This window comes from Numida meleagris, chromosome 1 (genome assembly GCF_002078875.1).
Source record: "Numida meleagris isolate 19003 breed g44 Domestic line chromosome 1, NumMel1.0, whole genome shotgun sequence".
NCBI lineage: Eukaryota > Metazoa > Chordata > Aves > Galliformes > Numididae > Numida > Numida meleagris.
This window is the reverse complement of record NC_034409.1, coordinates 20,105,924-20,127,501: the sequence shown is the minus strand read 5'-3', so window position 1 is coordinate 20,127,501 and position 21,578 is coordinate 20,105,924. Positions and strand designations below refer to the sequence as shown.

General features: G+C 36.9%; 1 protein-coding gene across 5 annotated transcripts; it reads left to right on the top strand.

Annotated features, from left to right (window-relative positions):
- On the top strand, positions 31 to 19,466 carry MLC1 (megalencephalic leukoencephalopathy with subcortical cysts 1). 5 transcript variants are annotated; one of them, XM_021384739.1, is made up of 14 exons: positions 31 to 118; positions 2,933 to 3,017; positions 3,512 to 3,649; positions 4,308 to 4,505; positions 6,385 to 6,474; positions 8,991 to 9,044; positions 9,140 to 9,241; positions 13,056 to 13,157; positions 14,060 to 14,131; positions 14,596 to 14,712; positions 15,636 to 15,692; positions 16,738 to 16,860; positions 16,951 to 17,115; positions 18,780 to 19,466. In XM_021384739.1, exons 4-14 carry the CDS (start codon positions 4,326 to 4,328, stop codon positions 18,852 to 18,854), a joined length of 1,137 nt encoding a protein of 378 aa, XP_021240414.1. In that variant the 5' UTR covers positions 31 to 118; positions 2,933 to 3,017; positions 3,512 to 3,649; positions 4,308 to 4,325; the 3' UTR covers positions 18,855 to 19,466. The 5 variants fall into 5 exon arrangements, with proteins under 5 accessions (XP_021240414.1, XP_021240412.1, XP_021240416.1 ...); XM_021384737.1 differs by having other exon boundaries at positions 16,948 to 17,115; positions 18,780 to 19,462; XM_021384738.1 differs by having other exon boundaries at positions 34 to 118; positions 2,936 to 3,017; positions 16,948 to 17,115; positions 18,780 to 19,462.

Genomic DNA, 21,578 nt, shown 5'->3' with positions numbered 1-21,578 from the left:
CACGTGACGGGCCCTTCGCGGGCAAGCGGGCGGTGAGGGGCGGGCTCGAGGCGCTGGGGCTCACGTTGCTCCCCTGGGCTTAAGTGTGACCTGGGGCCTGCTGACGCGGTAAAGCAGAGTAAGTGCATGCTGGCGATTGTATGATGACTCTGTGATTCTATGAAACAGCATATTGTTGAGTGGCTGTAATATCAGTACAAGCACGTTTCAAAGCAATAGGACTCTAGAATGTTATAAATTTGTTGAGCAGCAAAACCAAGGAATTTTGTCCCCTTCCTTCTTACAGCCCCCCTTTAAATATTGAAGGTCCGCTCTCTGGTATCCCTGCAGCCTTCTCTTCTCCAGGCTGAACAGCCCCAGCTCTCTCAGCCTGGCCTTGTAGGAGAGTGTTCCATCCCTTGGATCATTTTTGTGGCCCTCCTCTGAATGCACTCCAACAGTTCTACGTCTCTCCTGTGCTGAGGACTTCACATCTGGACGCAGTGCTCCAGGTGAGGCCTCAGCACGGAACAGAGGGGCAGGATCACCTCCCTTGCCCTGCTGGCCACACTTATTGATGCAGCCCAGGCTACGGTTGGCTTTCTGGGCTGCAAGTGGACATTGCCAGTGTATTTACCATCTCTCCTCTTGCAATGTGCTTTAGGTATTTGGTGTAAGCTCCTTTACATTTTATTTAACAGAGCACGTTTCACAAGTGAGTTTCTGAGTTGGTGAGCTCAGTGTCCTGGTAGCATCGTCATGAGCAGCAGCATGAGGCCAGGGCAGGAGGTTCCAGGAGGTCTGGCAGTGCAGCCTGTGCCTTTATGGGAAACTGCTGTACGGCTGTTTGTTGTGGGAAAGTGGTGGGGTCTGTGAGCAGATTCTGGGGCTAGAGTAGCGGCTGTCTTCGGCAACCTTTTGTACTTGTACAGTTAGCTCTGTTTAGGCAGGGGAGGGCTAGGAATGCACTGCAGACTGTGTGATACTTTATAGAGTTCTCACAGTTCCTAGGCCAGAGGAAATTCTGGCTGCCAGTAATTGCACATGGGTTCCCAAGTCTTGCTCTGGAGTAACTGGGAGGATGTGGTGCTTACTGGGAGGAGGGACATGTGAGTGTGAGTACCTGCAGTCACTGATCTCTTTGGAAGGAGATAAATTCTTGTCTGAAGATCCTGACATTATTTATGAAAGCCTTCACAGGTTGGTTGTGCTGCTCAGCAATCTTACTGCAAGGTGAAAAAGGCAAGTATTTAAACTGGATGTCCTTTAAAATGTGAATGTGCTGTTTGTTTAGAAATTTTTAATATTTCAGGAGCATAAAGTGGATAGTATATATACTGATCAGACTGGTTTGAGCTCCTCAGATGATGATTAATGTGAAAGACAGTAAATCCAAATAAATATGTGTTGTAATGGGGGTGAAGTTTTGAAGCAGCTGGGCCTGCACTTAGTTCTGTACTTTGAGGAATTGACTCCAGAGAAACAAAGTACTTCAAAGAGCTGATTTTAAGAGCTGAAAATACCAAAGTAATACAGATACTAACATTGGCAAATGACCTAGCACCTGCTACAGATGCTTCAGGAGTTTGAACCCTTTCAGTCATCTTAAGGAGCTGTTAAAGTAAGTCGTTCTTCATAGACTTTTACAATTTGATTTGGATGTTATCTCTTGATACCATTTGATGTAACTTAGAATAAAAATACTTAAAATGTAAATCCTTTCAGAAGTCTGTAATCTCCTGCTGGAGTTCTTACATTTTCTGCAGTCTTTGTGCAGGTTTCCCGTGCAACTTTTAAAATTAGTAGGGATCTCTTCATACAACACCATCTAGGATTGTAAGGTCACCGCGGCTCTAACTACCAGATTGTGCCTTGTGCCTTTTGTGTAAACACAAAAATGACCCAGGACTTTTTACAGAATCTGAAACACAAAATTAAGGGAACTAAAATGAAGGACCCCAAAAACCTTTGAGTAGAAGCTGAAATTGGAAGTTCTAGTGTTTTTTGTTGACACGGATGAAAAATCTAGAGAGTATCATAAATCACACAGTGAACCTCCGTGCAAGAAGTAAAACAACAAATAGAAGGAAATGCACAGGAAAGAGTGAGGAAGGAATCATAGTGTAACAGGAGGAAATGCTGTAGTGCCCTGCTTGAGAGAGGCAGCCTTCAGGTTCCATTCTGGCTGGAATACTTGGAATTGTCAGCAAAGATTCCTAGTGTTGTTGAGTACTGCTCTGTTCAGTGACATAAGAATTTCTAAATTCATTTTTTCTCAAAGAGATTAAATCAAATAAATAAATGAATAGCTCACCGTTTTTTTCTTGTTAATAAAAAAATCTCCCTATATTGACTTAAATGGTCAAAAGGGGAAAAAAACCCATGATCCTATTTTATGTCTGTAGTAATTTATGTTAGAGTAAACTCACACTACTTGTACCTAGCAGTCTTTGAAAAGGATGTGAAGTCAGCATTATCCATTTTCCATTGAAACGTAGTCGTTGAAAGGATGCAAAGAGTGGAAATACTTGCATAGTGTGTCCTCTTTGAGCAGAGAGAAAGGCTTAATTACAACAGTTTTGCTAGGCTACAGGGTTTTTTTTCCCTCTTTTCTAACACAGTATACAGCTGTGTATCGTGCATGATTAATTTCCATGTTTCAGTCCATTAAACCTGTACCTTTTAATATTTTTTAGTATTAGCTTTCATTTTGAGAAGAACAAAATCACAGTCAGCCCCAAATAAAAAATAGGGCTGATCTGAAGTTTTTTTTAGCGTGCTTTAAGAAGTGATGCTCTTGTACTACTGTGCTGAAAATCTAATTGTGTCTTCGTTACTTCATTACTTTGTTAAAGTGTACACAAAAGACCCTGTCATTGCTGTAGTTGTCAGGGTGCCAGCATCTTGAAGATAAAAGCATTCTTTCTTTTTTTTTTTTTAATTGCCTAATAAGCAGGAGGACTGGATCCTGTGTTTGCTGGCCGTTGCATGTCACTGCTGCCTACTGGATTTTAGATACATTGTGTAGTCATCATGGTGTAAGTATGAATGTCAGTATGATTCCAGTGTGCAGGTTTTATTTGAACACTCAGAAAGCTAAGGTTAGTAGAAAAAGATGAAGAGTTCTACAGTGAAGATAAGGTTCTTGATAAGTTTTTGACTTGTAACTTCCCAACTTTTTTTGATACTTGAGTTTTTAACTGTAGGTTATTCTAGGAGAATACTGTGTTATAAGTAGCTTTTGCTCTTTTGAAACAAGAACTAGGTTGTTGAATATCATTATCACAAGCTATGATAATAACTAAAACTGATAAACTACAGTGAAGATTTAATTTAATGTGCCATGTAAAGGGTAGTACAAAAAAAGATGTTTGAAACTTTTAAAATTTGTTGGTGTGATTTGGAAGTAGCTCTTACTGTGTGTAGTGCTGTCATTTTCTAGTGTATTCTGTTAATTAAAATTCAGGAAGCATTTTCCTGTTCCCTGGCTTAACTCAAGTTTTTGCTGTGCTTTTGTTCCACATCTGAATAGATGTTGTTGAAAGCCAAAGTGTAAGGGAGAACTTTTCAAAGACGGCATGACTCACTGAGCGGTGAGAAGATCACAAAGTGTACAGGCATCTGTGTTCACAAGACTATTTTAAACTGACAGTTAACTTTTCAGTCAAAGGTAAGCGTGAAGTTTTTTAACTGTTGAAAAATGTGCAGTAACTTTAATGTAAGGTACTCAAGGTATTTGAACAGATTGGCAAGCAGTGAGATGAACAGAACAGGGCTAAGCGAACAAGCAACATGGTCACTATTGGACAAGTTAGACAAATTCCTGTAGCTGAATTACTGTAATTTTATGAGCTCATTGGTGTCTTGGTGAAGTCCGTCATTTTAGGTGTCTGGTAAGTTTTAAAATTAAATGCAATTTAACATCTAAACATGTTTTAAAATGTTTTTCTATCCTACAGTTTGATGGGAATTATTTGCTTTTAGGGTTACCCTCAAATTACACATCTCCAAAGATGTTTTTTAGATCTTACAATAAAAGTCTGTTGAGTTTGTGCGTAGATGCACAAACTTTCATTTTGTTGGTATTTAAACTTTATTATGATGTGTTATTATGAACCATGGCTATACAATGTAATTTAGTTACCGTGTGCAATTAGTTCCTGGTAAGCTTGCATACTTCAAAATATAAATACAGCTTTTTACTAATTATTACTTGTTTATTCTTCTTAAATAGAAAAAAACTTAACTGAGCACTGATCTGAGTATATGAAGAAACTAAGTCATATTTTTGATCTTTCTTTGTCCTTTGCATTGTCATTATTATTTAGTTGCCTTTACAAAGTGTTATGACCAGGGAAGAGGGTTACAGAGAAGAATTTAGCTATGACAGGATGCCAACTTTGGAGCGGGGAAAGCAAGAGAATGGAAATTACATACCGGATATCAAATCCAGTGACCTTCAGCTATCAAAGAGGCTGCACCCTTGCTTTATTTACAGAACGTGGATCTTTTCCTTGATGATGGGTGTAAGTTCTTTATAAAGAGAAAATTAAAAGTTGTAGGAGAGGTTTCTCTAATCTGTCCGTTTTCAGATCATTTGAGGAGTCATAATTACACCATTGATAGGATTGAATATAAATATCTGTACGGAAAGGAATATACTTAGCAAACTTAGACTAATAATATTCTTTGGATCATTTTGCAGTAAGTATATATACTTCAAGGCTGAGTTTTGCATTTAACGTTAAATAGAGTAAATGTAGTAGTTGTAAATATCAACCCATATGTATATACTAGTAATGCCTCTTTGTGAAGTATGTAAATTATCCTAATCATATGAGTACTTTAAATTTTTACTTAAACTATTGAGAGGACTTGCCATGATAGCATTTTGGTTTTAAAAATGTATGCAATATTTATTTGTGAAATTCTACTTTATGTTTTCTTAAAGTTATGGAGTTATTTGATACAGTTCTCATATAATGAGTGACATACTTATGTTTCTTACATGAACATCATAGTGATATGAATTTCTGTATCACTGGTAGAATCATTGGACGCTGATTTTGCACAGGCATCATGTTACTCCATGTTCTGAGCCAAGTTAATTAAAACTCATTATAGCAATTACAATTAAGTCTTTTTTTTTTCTTTTTCTATGAGTTGGTATGTTTTGAAGAGTAATTTTTGTAAGAGCTAAAATGTTCCGCTGTTAGTAGGGTAATTAATTTTTTTGTGCAGTGAATAAAAGTAGTGCCTTATTTTCATGGAAACAACTGAACACTTTTTTTTCCTGACTATCTGTGAAACATGGCTTTGCTTTCAGATGTACGGTTACACAAAAAGAACAAAATAAGAACTGGCTTTCTTTGGATCAAATTTTCTCAGTGTCTGTGTGCTAAGCAACAGAAGTTCCATGGTGAACAGAACTGTGTTCATGGAGCGGTTGCAAACTATAGAGTGACATCAGAGTGGCTAGCAATGGCTGTTCTTATGCAGGAACAATTGAGTTTTTTGATGAAGACTTTTTAAAGGCACCAGAAATCTGCAGCTTGAAAAAAAACGCCCAAATAAGAAAGAGCAGCTATTCTGTCCCTCATCTTTCCCAACCTCTTTGAAGGAATGTCTACTTGGAGCAGAAAGAAAAAATGTTAGTAGAAGATACTAATAATTTGATGCTGAAAGTTTAGCTCTAATTGTGGAATGAATGGAGTGGTTAGGAAGGGAGCAGCAGAAGTTGAGCGTTTATGGTTGTGGACCAAAGTGGGAAGGAAGTTTGGAGAGAGAAAGGAGTATAGGTGGAAGAACCTTGATTGATATATCCTAATATTACTTTTCTTATTATTTTCTTCTTGGTAGATGCCCATCTGCCCAGGTGAACTGTGAATTTTGGCCGAACCAAGCAGAGAATGCAAAGCAGAGGCTGGCTTAAGTTTTCTGAAATATTTTTTTAAATGTTGAACTCTCTGCAATTACATTTTGACAATTTCCCTAAGTGTTTGCCAAGTCAGGACACAGTACCTGATTGAGACATGCTTCTTTGGTATTAAGTCTTGGTAACAAGTGAAATGTATTCCTTGGAACTCAGCATGCTTAGATATTTTGCTCCAAAATTATTCACACAAAGACTACATTATTGTCCATCAGTAGCTCAGTTTGAAAGGAATTACTGACAAGTTGCCCAGAGACGCTGTGGATGTCCCATCCCTGGAGGCATTCAAAGCTGGGCTGGATGTGGCTCTGGGCAGCCTGGTCTAGTGGTTGGCGACCCTACCCATGGCAGGGAGGTTGAAACTCGATGATCTTTGAGGTCCTTTTCAACCCAGGCCATTCTATGATTCTGTGATGATTTCTATTTTTGCAGTTGTTTTATTGTATTAATCTATGTTGTTTGTTGCTTTGCAGACTTGCCTCCTCATTACTTCTGGGTTTTCACTGTATCTGGGAAATATTTTTCCATCTGAAATGGATTATTTACGTTGCGCAGCAGGTTCAGTAAGCATTCTTAATTATTTGCTGTGTCTGTTGGACAGCAAAACCAGTAAATTTTGTGGATTTACTTTTCTTTTTATTTCATCTCTCTTTTTCTTACTAATTTACTTAATGGAAAATTTGATTTTATTTAACAGTTCACTAAATTACTTTTCAGACCGTGATTAAGGGAATAGCCATTTTCACAAATAGTGTTTTGCTGCCATTTTTGTTAACCAGCTTACTGTAGGCAGCCGTTAATTATCTGCATGAATGGTTTTTCTGTGCCTTACTTGAAGAAAATTTGCAGTGTTATGTATCTGCAGAATTTCTTGCCTAGATGCTGTTGGAATGTATTTCAAAGTATTGCATTTTTCATTCTGTTTTGCCATAGTACCCAAGTACTGAGGCAGACTGAAAAAATTCTCTGTTTTATTATTGTTTTATTAACAAAATATGAATCAACCATATCTGAAATTTTTCAAAATCCACTAGTTTTTACTGCACATATAGGCACTCGTATTTGTCTTATTGTATATGATTAACTTACACTTTAGGTCTTTGCATATAAGATGAGTCTGATGTATTGTTTGTGACAGGATTCTGTTGTGTCATTACTATTTTGGCAACTTGACTTGTGGATTTATTTCAAGTTAGGTGCAAGGCTAATGCTTTAAACAAGTACCAGGAGTTGCTCTGTGGATGAGCTGTGGCTTATGTTTCTGCTAGAGGTATTAGAACAATGTTGAAGCAGTTTTTGAAGCTAATCTGTCTGGAGCACAGGCCTTATGAGGAGCGGCTGAGGGAGCTGGGATTGTTCAGTCTGGAGAAGAGGAGGCTCAGGGGAGACCTCATCGCTCTCTATAACTACCTGAAGGGAGGTTGTAGTGAGCTGGGGGTCAGCCTCTTCTCTCTTGTAACTAGTGACAGGACGAGGGGGAATGGCTTCAAGTTGCGCCAGGGGAGATTTAGGCTGGACATTAGGAAATACTACTTTTCTGAAAGAGTGGTCAGGCGCTGGAACAGGCTGCCCAGGGAGGTGGTTGAGTCACCGTCCCTGGAGATGTTCAAGAAACGTTTAGATATAGCGTTGGGAGACATGGTTTAGTGGGGTTGTTGGTGGTAGGTGGATGGTTGGACTAGGTGATCTTGTAGGTCTTTTCCAACCTAGCTAATTCTATGATTCTATGATTCTATTCTATGATTCTAATGTCTTCGCTGAACTATTACTCTCTGCAACATTAATGCAGTTACTGAGACATATCTTTTTCTGCCTCAAATATTGTCTCTTTGAACTTGGTATTTACTGAGAATTTCCAAAGATCTCATAGATACAGAAGGTTAAGTGACAAATCACTTTCATATTGGGTTTGAATGGCTTGCTGTGGTTGAAGACGTGTATGTTTGGGTGTCCGCATGTGTACAATGTGTTTCAGCTCCTCTTGCAGATAATGGTGGCAATTTATTTGGAAGAGTCTACAGAGCTGTATATTCTACTGACTACTAAATGTCTATCTTAGGAAGAGCAGAATTGCTCTCTAGAATGTTTTGAGCATCTTGACTAGGAGTAAAATTCAGTCGTCTAAACGTAGTCACATCGTGTTCTACAGACTCTAGGGTATCCAGGATACAAATGTATGTATTCAGGATGTTAAGGATAGGTCAGTTAGGTGTTAAGGAAGTACTGCCAAGAATTTTGAATTTCCATATGTATCTAATTATAGTGGTTCCATTGTTAAGCTGTCAATGCTCAGACTTGTGAAAAGATAATTAATGAAGAAATGCAACATTTGTTAAATGATTCATCAGTTAATGTGAAAATCTTATCCATAATTTTAGTTTAGTATATCTTTATTTTACTTATGAATATATTATACAGTTATGTATATGTGGAAAATAGAGTTGGATCCGTAATAGTAACATATCTGATGTGGTGGGGAACAACTAGGGGCTTGAGAAATTGCTTTGTGAAACTGTTCCTTTTTGTGTGATTTTTCCATCTAGCTCTGCTCTTCTGTAGTGAAATTTTCCTAGTGAAACTAATAGAGGTCCTAGGCATGATTCTTAAATTGTATTTATGTCTCAGCAGATTGGTTTTTACCAAGTTCTTCAGAAGAGTGTGGTTGAGATTGGCCAAATTCTAGTTTAAACAACCATTACATTGTCTTTTTAAAAGAGTATGGAAGCCCAGTGCAGGAGTTGCTGTGCTTTTCCTTCTTAAAGATCTAATGTCTTCTATAGTTCTTTTAGCTAACGAATGACTCGTGAGACTTTCATGCTTTCCTTTACTCATCACATTGTGCTGGGTAGCTAGTCAAAAGTGAGGGATATGGAAACTTCTGGTAATCGTCAAGTACCAGTTGTAATTAATGAGCCCAGTGAAGGAGGATGGTTTTTCTTCAGTTTCTATTTTCATTTTGTCCAATTATTAACTGTAGTATGTAATATTAAATCTGACCAATTAAAAATGCATATAGAAAAATATATTTAATATTCTTTGTGCAGAATATCCCACTAGTTTTCTCTCTTAATTTTCCCAGTGTATTCCTTCAGCAGTTGTGAGCTTTGCTATAGCAAGAAATAAAATTAATGTGGTAAGTGTAAGATTTTTTTGGCAATTATGTCAATTATATCTTTTTTTTTCCCTGTTGTAAGATGAGAGAAACCCTTTCTGAAACTTGTTTTACAGATACCCAATTTTCAGATTCTGTTTGTCTCTACATTTGCGGTTACAACAACATGTTTAATTTGGTTTGGATGCAAACTTGTCCTGAATCCATCAGCTATAAATGTAAGTTAATAAAACAATTGCTAATGAATACAACATTTATCTTTGCTTTTTTTTTTTTTTTTAAAAAGCAGCAACTACATTGTTCTCAGTCTAGAGAGGTCATCTGCCAGTTACTTTACATTTTGGAGTAAGATGAGACCTGAAAATTTGAAATCAGAGATAAAACTTCATATGAAAAAAAGATACAGCTAACTTATTGGAGATTGGTATGAAAATGACTTTGCTGTCTTATATTTTAAATTCAAGAGTATGAATGAGATGTTGAAAGGTGATCCAGTTTTATCAACTGGCTGTTCATTTTTCTGTTGATTGTAGTAACTTCTTAAAAAGCTATTTTAAAATTATTGGATTTTTTTTTCTGAAAGAGCAGGATCAGAAGAGAGTTGAAAACAATTTAGTACGTCAACTATAGATTAGCCCATTTTCAGGGTTAAATTATACTGAAATAGGAGGGTGTCCCAAACAGTGGTACTTCCATGACATCTTCAGATTAAGTATAATTCTTTCTTGGATCTTCTACAGTTTACAGCTTTGCTTCTGAAGTCACCAGTAAAGAACGTTTTGATGAATATTTCTCCCATACATCATCAACAAAGAGAAGGCAGCTGTTAGCATTATTTGAAATGCACTTATTTCATGCAGGGGAGAGTTCTCTGTTTTCGAGTCACAGTCTTAACACTCATCTTCGGTAGTTGACGCCAAAAAGTAAAATTATAGGGGTTTTTTTTGGTTATGGTAAAATGTTCTGAGACCTCTACACAGTATAAGAATATGACGTGTGTGAAAAAGTAATGTAGCAATAATAGGTATTATTGTTACTGTTGATAAATGCTCAGTCTATCACAGAACAGCTCAATACAACTACATCATACATTTTATATGAAGATTAATGACTTTCCAGCACATGCTATTTATTGTTCTTCTCCCACTATCATGTCAGCTGTTGTAGTAATAATGGCTCAGCAGTAATAATAGCTTGCTATAATAATACAGGAGGTCTGAATTGGTATAACAAAAGACTTTTTAGCAGAAAAATAGTACAGATGCTATTTGCTTAAGAGCTAGCTATGCTATCTCAATAATGTCTGTTTAGCTCCAGATTTCACATATTTTGAACTTGTAAATTAATTGTGTTTGCTTCTTCTTAGAAAGTTTAGTATATGGATTGGGCCAATACTAAAAAAACCTGTTTTTTAAATGTTATAACTAATTCCAGGTTCATATTTCTATGCCTGATTTTCAGAGGTGGAGTGCTGAGGCCAATAGGAGCTGTGGGGATTTAACACTCTGGACAGTCAGGCCACTTGAACTGGTACTGCCTTTAGATAACAGCCTCTTTGTCCCTGTGATTGATGAGATGACATCATGGCCCCCCTGGGTTCCGTGCATATCTAAGGACAGTTTACATCAGTCAGTTCTTTGCGTAACCTTTGCTAGTTTTTTGCTAGTGTAGTAGTCATCTCATGTATTCCCCCACCACCCACCAGGTAGGTGACATAGGGGTACTGCGTTTATCCCTTTTACCTTCCTTTCCTGGTAGACAGTTCAAATATTAGAAAATAGTCTGAGCATTTTGAGAGGGAACAGAAGTGTGACTTGATACTAGTGAGTCACTTTACATTCCCTTCCACTGGTCTGTAGACAGGGTAACAACCCCATCAAGAGAGTGGAATCCTATGTCTGCACAGGAAGGATAAGCTCAAGGGACTCATTTTGCTCCATTATCATTCATGCATGTTCAGTATGTTTGTATTTTAAATGGCCCTACCAGCCATTTAAACCTAGTTATTGAACCCCAACCCTAGTGGCTGACTGGGACTCCCTCTGCTGTCTGTGTAGACTACCTCACCACCTGCAATACTGGAAGCTTGGATGATGTGGGTGCATGGAGTTACTAGAGTGTAGATGCTTAATTTGGTTGCCTAATCATAAGTGTGTGTCCCAGTGTACGTTGGCTCACTTTGTTTCACTCCAGTTGCTGATCCAGGAAGGCATCAGTCTCCTCTAGGTCCTCTGTCATTGTTTATCTGACCTCTGGAGATGGCTTGGAACATCTGTAAGATTCCGTGATTCTGTGTATATGTTTAAACAGCTATGATGAACTTGAAATGATTTAATTTTGAATTCTCTGTTTATATGGTTTCAACACACTGCATTTTTAATACCTGGTGGATGTTCAGAGTGAATGTGGTTGAGGTTGTGATGATCCACTATTTTCTACCCATAGAAGAGGATTAAGGACACAATTTATATGATTTTATGTATCTGGATGTAAACCAGTGGTAGTTACAGTGAGAATTTTCTGGTATGCTTAGAAATCTAACATGAATTCCCATTGTTAGAACTGGTTTTAAAAGGTGTCTACTTCCAGCTTTAGCAGTATTTCTATTTTAAAAAACACAAAAAGAAAAACACCCAAACTCCAGAACTGTAGTTATTTTTACTTTGGTCTAGTAGTGTTGAATTAACTTTTGCAAATGGAATGCTGTAGCTGATATTCTAGGCATATCACATCAGAAAAAATACTAGAAAGTATTAAAAAAAACTGACTTATTTACTACTTTTCTTTAATTTCGATTAATTCCTTCTTATAGCTAGCACTAAATGAGCTAGTCTGTCCTTGTAATTATGGTACTTCCAGACCCAAACTTGAATATCTACTTGATACTGCGCTGTACAATGTGGCTTTGTCAGCACATCTCAGTACCAGTGCTATGAGTCAAAACATGGTAGCTTACAGGCTGGATTCCATACCCAAAAAAGCCTTTAAAATCTGCCACCTATGACCTTTTTCTAAATGAATAAATATATATATATTATGAAAGATAAATGTTGGAGAAAACCTTAGATGTGATCGTCTCAGAAATAGGTCTACCATGAAGAAGCACTGCAGTTCACTGAACTGTGATTTGCTCTAGTTGAATAGATTTTTAATGGATTTAGTTCTCCTTAAACTTTTGGTGCTTTGCCCAATGGGCACACCTAGCCACCAAATATTTTTTTGGGGTGCCACTGTAAAAATATGGTGCTTCTAAAGACTTACAGAGGGAGATCTACTCTGCCTAACTTGCATTCCTCTATAAGATTATTAAACCCAAATAGAGTAGGTATTGTCTCATGAACAGAGGTAGATAAGGAACCAAAGAAAAATATCAAGTATTCCATTCAAGTATTCTTGTATTGAAGATGAACAATGGCAGGAGGAATGGCAGCATATGTAGTCTGTCAGACCTGCAAGAGTTGCAAAATCACATCTACTAGCACTAGGCAGAACGCAGAGCTAGGATTCTTGGCCCAGTTCTCTGGAATGTGTTTTCATTCAGCATTAGGCATTGTATCAGACAATTTGCATTGCAGTGTAGGGTTTGGAAGCCTGTGGCCCTCTTTCTCTCCCAGTGGATTTCCTTTGCCCCCTGGGCTAGTCAGGCTCCTTCTTGTTTGTCTTCTTTCTGTTCCTGTGAGTTTTTTACAATTTGCTGCAGTGTTCTGGTTTCATATGGGAGGTCCTGCAAAATGCAGCAGTACCCAATACATCCCCTTTGTCATTAACTGCTTTTTTGGAAGACTGATACACTATTCTTCAGGCAGATTGTTTTCATAATTGAAATAAATACCTCTTTCTCAGATTAGGTATTCTCAGTATTATGTAGACAACTAAGTGTTCTAGAAACTCATCAAAAATAAAAAGTTTTTAGAAGTACCTAATCAATAGATGCATCTAAATGTCACAGAAGGTAGATATCTGGATCCCGCACCCTCTGTTACTTTTAATATCAAAGATATAACTTATTTATGTCTGGAATTCCACTGGCAGATAAATTTCAACTTGATTCTACTTATTCTGCTGGAAATCTTCATGGCAACTACTGTGATCATTTCAGCTAGATCTACTGAAGACTGCTGTATGAGAAAGAAAGTAGGTACCCTAAAAGTTAGAGTTGATTTTTTGATGTTTTTCTAAGTAACTTTTTAAAAAGTATTAGATTTTTCCTATATTATATGTCTATTGACAGCTTACTGGTTAATCAGATCAGATTTCCCGATAAAATGAGTTTTGAAGATGATACAGCTGGCTTTAACCAATAAATAAACATAATGTACCAGACAGTAATATGCTTTTCTGTTTTTAAGATTACAATGGATCTTTTTAAAATGAACGACTACAATTATGCAGCACAGCACTGTGTGAATATTGCGTGAACAGACATGGCAAATGATTTATTTATATTCTGTAGAACAAAACTTAATGAAGTATGAAGCATAGAATATATATGTACACAGTACCCTTTGATGTGCGAGGTGGAAAAAGCATTCAGCATGTATGTTAATTTGTGATATCTGGACAATGTATATTTGCTTTAGGTTTTTCTTTAAATGCTTTCCCATATCATACCCTTGCTTCTGTGTTACTTCCTTTACCTATTATTGAAACCATTTCATGTTCTGGTGTAAGCACTGTTGCTAGAGAAAGTCATGCTGTAAACTGTCTTCCTTCAGTTACTGTTTATCCATGTCAGCAAAATCTGAAGGATTTATTTCAGATATTCAGAAATCTTTCAGACTTTAAAAGACTAAGGAAGAAAGTAGGAAAGAGAGATGGCTGTATTTCACTGTTGAGCAGTGGTGGTATAACTGCTCATCTGGAACTACATTTGTTTTCAGTGTGATTGGTGCAGTCTGACACTGTCAAGTGTTGCCAAGCATCACTTTTGGTTCTGATGAGCCAACCAGACATTACGTGCCACCTGTAACAGGACCTGCAACAAGTAATGTATTACTTTGCATACTTTTTCAGTCATGATTTCTATTTTCCTCTAGAATACCACATATGACAGTACCATTGTTTTGAGTAACGTCAGCTTTCCTACTCGAATTCTGAAGTCATACTCAGTAAGTACTTGTTTTCTTTCATTAAATCAATTTATTCTTTTATCATTCTAAGTGCTGAACTCCTTTAAAGTCAGAAACAGATTGGGTAGGCACTGAAGGAATTAGAATCAGAAATATGAAATGAGTCCTAAAATGCTTCCTTTCGGAATATTAAAAGATAAATAACTGCCTGTACAGTGGGAAAAAGATTACTTAATATCTTAAGGATAAATACTGTAAACTGAACTGTTGTTTAGTGGAGCTAGTAAATGAGAGTATAAATAAGCATAATGAGGCTGAACTTATTTTCATTTAAGCCAGCTGGAGTTTTGCCATATTTTACATCTGTAGAACATTGACTTTTTGTATATCTAATAACATAAGTGCTTTTTTTTTTTCTCCCAGTGAATTCCTTTCCATAGGCAAATAGGAAATTTGTTGTTTAAAGACACTGTTAATAACTTGTGCGTTCTACTTTGTTTTAGGTAATTGAGGTGATTATTGGAATTTCATCAGTATTTGGTGGCATAATTGCTTTAAATATGGATGTTCTAGTCTCAGGCCCATATCTTTCAGTAACATTTTTTTGGATCTTAGTTGCTGTAAGTAGTTCAAAGTGAATGTACTCTTCTAAAACAGCGTATTTGATTTTTCTTTCTCTTTTTCACTGTACTGGAATATTTGTTTGAACCTAATATTAATTGGAAATTGCTGCATACAAATAAATAGATACTGCAGTCTATCTAATCTATTATGTAATATGATTGTTCTTTTTCGATTTACAAGACTTTGGTCCTGAGAACATGTAGTGACAAGTTTTCAGTTCCCAGACACATGGAAATGAGCAATAAGACAAGGGTTTTAGAGTTATTATAAGTATTTTGTGAAACATTTCCAAGATTTTAGAGTATTTCAGGCTGCAAAATAAAAAGTTGAGTTTAATTTCAGTGTGATAGAATCCTTAGAATATCACCTTTAGCTCCTGAGAATTAACTGACTTAAAAGCCTGAGAGTGTGGTTGGGAATGCTTGTCACTAATAGCAGCCTGCACCAAGGAACACTGCACTCATAAAGGATATTGTGTTACTCTACTTGCCACAAACTGAATAAGTTCAGAAAGATGACAATGAACACTAGGTTTATATATGGCTTCTATGTCTGGAAAATCCCTTGCAGGAAATGGAAAAAGATTGTAAACAACTTATTTAGCATGCAGAACTCTCAAAGTTCTGTGGGGTTCATTAGGTTTTCAGGCAGAAGCATCAAGTTTTGTGGTTAATATTTCTGTATGCGTAGGTTTAATGCCCAATACTCATCTAAATGTAAGCTTAGTGAAGGTTAGTTTTCTCTCTTTTTAATTAACTGATTCACAGTACTGCCATAAAAATAGATATGATTTCATGTCTTTATTAAATTTAGGATATGATCTATGACTAGTGGGAATCACTGTTACACAGTTGTAAATTGTGTAATTTTCAAGTAGGTAAATCTTAATTTTGTTACTCTTGTCTTGTATTCTATTTAGTGCTTTCCTAGTGCTATTGCAAGTCATGTGGCTGCTGAATATCCAAGTAAATGTCTGGTAAGTGTGTAAAATCCTTGAATTTTGCCATTAGAGGGTAATAATATTCATGTTTGCCCACTTATTTGTAGTTACTTCTACAGATGTAAAAATTATACTGTGTAATAAGAGTGTAAGTTGATGTTTCTGAAAAGAAGTCCAGTCCATTCTAAAACAGAATTCTAAAGACTGTTTTTTTTTGTTTTGCTTTGTTTTTACTGGTTTCTTAGAAATTGATGTTGCTATATGAAAAAGAAATGCCTTGTATGATACACAGAGAAATGCTTTCATGCTGCTGAGCTGAGATCCTTTCCATTCCATTCCTCTTCCATTATGTGCTGTGTTTTCTGAAAGAAGAAAATCAGGGCTGCAGCCCATATAGGATCTAGAACCTGTTATAAACAAATTCCTGATCTATATGACTAGCAAGAAAAAATGAAGAATGTTATATAAAGCACATTTATTCCCTGAGTGTCCTAGATGTGTAGTTAAGTCTCCTTAAAACATCTGCTCTAAGTTACAGTCATTCAGCTATACTTAAGTCAGTAATAATGCATGACCACAACAGAAGTCAGAATTTGATCCTTTAGGATGATATTTGAATGAAAACTAAGCTGCTATTTTATTGTAATAAATTTGCCTGAAAGCACTCAATTTGATTTGAATGGTTGTTTTAGATTTTAAGTCTGCAGTATCTGCTGTTGATTCTCATTATTTCATACAAACTGAAAAAGAAATACTTCTTTACTAGCTTTCTAAATTTGGTATTGTTTCCTCTATCTGCATTTGAAAGACACTTTTAAAATTAAACAAAAGACCCATCACACTTCTTAAAAGGAAAATGAATTATAAAACAGGAGTGTTTTGGCTAGGAAACTTAGTTTAGTCAAAGCTTGCTTCTGTGTCTCCATACAGCGTAAATGGCTGTTAGGATTTGTCTTGTATGTGTAATCTTACACTCATTTATACACTTCTGTTATACTTGCTTCAAGGAGATACAGCTCGCTAACCAAAATTTTTACTTGTTTTTGTCCCCGTTTAACATTTATAATCTTATTTTATTTAGGTTGAGGTCCTGATTGCCATTAGCAGTGTCACATCTCCATTGTTGTTCACTGCTTCTGGATACTTATCCTTCAGTATCATGCAAGTTGTTGACATCTTTAAAAATTATCCGCCTGCTGTTAAAGTACGTATTTTCATACAATTGGAAAATTAACACCTACCTATTAAAGTAGCAACAAAAGAATGAAGATATCTCTGTCTCTATTTTTAGCAGTCTTATGACGTACTACTGTTGCTTCTGATGTTGATGCTGCTAATTCAGGCATGCCTTACTATTGGAACTGTAATACAGTGTGTAAATTACAAGACAAAAATGAAACTGCAGGATTCGTCCTGGACAGAGTCACAGGTTAAAAAACAGGAGTACAGAACAACAGAGGTATGTATTTATACCCACTATGCATTTTAAAAAATCAGCATGAATTTGTAGAAAAGATGATAGACCTTGCACGACCATGTTCTGATAATGAGAAATTAATGAAATTAATGTTTTAAATGCAGGCAGAAGGTTTGGACTATGGAATGAATTGTCAGTATAGTAATGTATTTCCAAGGGCTGTGAATTTCCAAGGGAAGTGAATTTACTAGGTTGAGTTAGTTCTAGGTTCCCTAAACTGCAAATGGGAAGCGTTAGGTACGTTGAGCATAGAATCAACACTTGGTAAGCTGCGTGAGTGGCTACCTGTGCTGGTCAGTTTGAACTAGTGAACAGAGGAGAGTGTCTGGAATCCCAGGGCCCTCCATGTCTTAACTATACTACTAAAGTTCTAGATAATCTTTGAGGTCCTTTTCAACCCAGGCCATTCTATGATTCTGTGATTCTATGAAAGTTGGTAATGAAGATCAAAATAGACATTCTCTGTTTCCTTCCTGTACTTAAATGTTCAAGCCATCCTTTCAGTTACAGGTATAGTAAATACTTTCACGGAGCACGGTGATGCCAGTATTGCTGTTACCAATTTTCATGTTGCTGGAGTGATCTTCCAGGGACTGGTGGAATCCAGATCACATCAGTATGCACAGATTAACTACATGCATCTCCTAGCATTGCACAGCACATTTAGCCCTTAGGCTTTCCTCATCTCTTCTGAACAGACCAAAGTGCTATATTAAAGAACAAGGCAGAGTGAATCGTGTTAACTGGACGGTTACTGTATGGCTCAGCACTGGAAAGGTTGAGTGCTGGATTCAGTCCCAGCTCTAGAAGGAGCATCCATAATGAAACAGCACTAGATAGAATGAGCAGGAAGTACACAGTACACAGCAATAGTACAGCTGTTACACAACTGGTAATAGAAAATGCAAGCTGTGGATTTAAGTACCCTTCAGGCTGCTGAAGGCATTCAGTGTAAGTCACTGATGATTTGGTTCTGTAACCTGAGACTTATGTCCTGTATAAAAGATGGAGCATAGCAGCATTTCCACAGCTGCATAAGTGAGCATAAGTGATGGCATGGCTAAACAGTTCTCTTCTGGGTATCATCCAGGTGTCAGTTAAATGCTAAAAGAAGCAATTTTTTCCAGAAAAGCAACATCTTTTTGTTTACCTTGTAGTATTTAAACACGTGAATAATGTTACAGGTGAAGGTGTAGGTCTCTGTGGCTTTAAGGAGTCTGCATTCTTAGGCAAGATCTTGGTTTACTTGCACGTATAGATGAATCTTGCTTCAGTTGCATTGTGGGGGCTACTGCTAGCTACTACTTTGGGTTCAGAGATTTAGGTGGTAGAGCTTTCAAGTAACTTTTTGACAAAAAAAGTTGACAAGATGCCTGAAGTTATGTATTTAAAGTAGGAATTTGACCACATTTCATTGGCCCAAATGTTTAAGTGCTGCACAGTTTACATTATTATATTTGTCTATTGAAAATATGTACTGTACAATATGCAAAGCTGTACAATTTACAACATATACAGTATTCAGACTGTCACTATTCATGTTTACATTGTCCCAGATTGTCTCAGATGTTCACTTGCTTAAAATTCTGTTTTTAACCAAAGCATTGTTTCGTGTTTCCATTTGTTTGAAATTTGTTTACTTTTAGGTTTCCAATAATACCTTAAAGGATTTTGACAAAGACAAAGCCTGGAAAGCAGTTGTGGTGCAGATGGCTCAGTAGTTTGGATTCTGCAAATACAGCCACTACAGTACAATCCAAGTAAATCTACTGTTTGAATTAAGGCTTAAAAACTTTTCAGTTTATAAACAGCAACATAGTTACAGCAGTAGGAGCCAATGAATAACACAATAAATATTGCCTTTCTAATCATTTTGAAATATGTTGATAACATTTTTAACAAATCTGTCTTTTCTGTTGGTATCTGCATCTTAGTCTTCCTTTCAAAGATACCACTGGGAAAAAAAAAAGTAACAACTCACGTGCTGATAGTGAAATAAAATATGACAATATGCAGTAGGCTTCGTGTGTTTGCAAGAGATTGTAATAACTGCAGTTATGCAGTCAGTGTAACTGATAAATGCTTTTGTAAAGTTATGGATACAAATTATAAATGTTATTTCTGCTTATACTTCACTTTTGTAGGAGTTGTAAAGTTCTTTTTCATTTCATTGCTTTTATATAAATAAAAGTCTTTGTTATCTGAAAGCCCAAGGGTATGAATTGACATTCTGACTGTAGAGGTGAAAATAGAATATTTTCTCAAATTAAGCTTCATCTTCTGACTGTTAAGGGAGGAAGGGAGTTTTGCTGAATGTCCAAAATCAAAGTTAAAGGGAAAAAAAATAACAACAAACAGAAACGGTCAGCCAAATAACCAGAGATACTACTGATAGGAGTTTTTTAACACATGAAAATGTATGTTTGGCATGTTATTTTTCATTTATTTATTTTCCTTACTATCCTTAAAACTTAAAGGATGTAGTTGTTCCTTAACATGAATATCTTCCATTCAGATTGCCTTTTCCTCCTATGTGAATTAAGATTGAATAGATGTTGAACAATATAAATTTCCATGTTGATAGATTTTTGAATTTACTTTGGGTTAGCTGCTAAATAGTGGGTTTTTTTTTGTATATTTTTTTTCCTGTTTGTTTTTGAAAGATAGACTTCAAAAGTTCTTTCTTCCTCTTTGAACGTGCACCCAACTCATTTGTTCAGAACATGGCGGAAAGCTCCCCGCTTTTGGGGAGGGGAATGGAGAAAAAGGTATGTCTGGATGAGGGGAGGAGCCCTTCAGGTGTGTTAGTGTGTGTTTTTCTTCTTTTTTTTTTTTCTTTTTTTAGGACAGCTGATGACATTTATAGCATTTTAATATACAGAGAATACTCTTTCAAGTTTAGAGCAGTGCTTCTTAAGAACACGCATACGGCACCCTCTCCATTCACCTAAAAAAGTTGGTTGTTTTGGCCCATGCTAATACATCATTGACCAGAGGACGCAGCTGCTGGTTACTGGTACTTGTGGGATCATTTTCTCAACGAGGCAAATAAGCATCTCTGCTACAATCTTACCATTTTTAAAATTAAAAAATGATTTATTTGGTTGTACAATAATTTGTTAAAAGCCACAAAGGGGTAGAGACAGTTCTACCTACAAATAAACATTCAAACGGCTTTTAAATTCTGTGGTATTGATTGAAGACTGGGTGAAGACAGTAGTATGAAAGTTCTTCGTGAATCACTGTAAAGTGAAAGTATAGAATGTATGCAGAATAGTTTGAATGTATCTCAGCTGTTTGCTTTCTTGCGTGTGGTAATATGCTCGCCTTTGTTAAACTGAATCTGTGTCTAAAGGTGGTATCTTCTTTGTGAAATGATGGTTGGCTTTGGTTATGCAGAAGGTAAGATCTAATTAGATCTTCTGTTATTGAGTGCTGATGGAGAAGAAATGAGTAGTAAGTGACACATGCTTAAGGAATCTGCTTTCCTCAGAAGGCCCTACTTACAAGGCACTGAGCTTCTTTAGTCTCTTTTTGCATCATGATTTGAAATGCTCTTCCAAATGGTAAGAATCTTTTAAACTGCTACTGATTTGGGGTGTACTCTCAGGAGTAAGCAGGAGGAGCCTAATGACAGAACATAATAGAGTTTGTTTACCTTTTTTTGGGGAAACTGAAGTATTTTAATGAGAGGTGAAGAAAATAGCATTCATCAAAAAGAAAGACGAAAACTAAATAGACTATGGATACTGCTCTGGAGGTTGACTTTTCTTACCTTATGCAAGAAACAAAATCCTGGAAGTAGGAGGCAGGCTTACAGCATAACTAATATAGGGCTGGCAGTTGACATGAAAAGGCTTTTTCAGCTTCCCTATAAATCTCACTCTGTGGTCAAATGCATTTGTAACTCAAAGCAACAGCCCCTGCAGGCCCCTGCTACCCCCAGCCAAGTGATCTGCTTGTTGAAGTTTGCCACAGTAAATCTCTTGTTTGCTTGTAGCGTTCATTAGTGTGTGCTGGTAGGTGATGTGTTTCCACAGCCCAGCAGGCAAGGCAGGTGGATGCAGGAGGTGCCGGCTATGGCGAGCCCCGCAGCCCTGCCAGCTGCAGGTAGGGTAGGGACTACAAGCCAAGCCACTGTGGGTCTGCAAAGCAGGTCAGAGTTTTCTGTGTCTAACTCCCTAAAGAACTTTGATTCGGTCTTGGCAGGAAGGAAATAGCTGCGCAGGAGATGACTTTAAAATAAGGAGAAGGCACTGGTATAACTCAGGGGTTGGTTCTTCCTGTGGAAAAAAAGGTGCAGTGTCTTCTGGGCATATTCCAGATGTGAAGCAACTCCCACAGTTAAAAGCTACCTGTAATTTTTAAGATTGCTGAAGTGGGGATTGGAGGAAGATGGCCTGTGTGTTTGGGAGGCTTAGTATTTGTCCTAAACAACTAATGGC

Coding starts and splice junctions, on each gene's coding strand:
- MLC1 (XM_021384737.1), top strand. CDS start 4,326: ATGACCAGGGAAGAGGGTTACAGAGAAGAATTTAGCTATGACAGGATG. Junction 9,045..9,139: donor CAAGAAATAAAATTAATGTG/GTAAGTGTAAGA, acceptor CTTGTTTTACAG/ATACCCAATTTTCAGATTCT. Junction 9,242..13,055: donor TGAATCCATCAGCTATAAAT/GTAAGTTAATAA, acceptor TTCCACTGGCAG/ATAAATTTCAACTTGATTCT.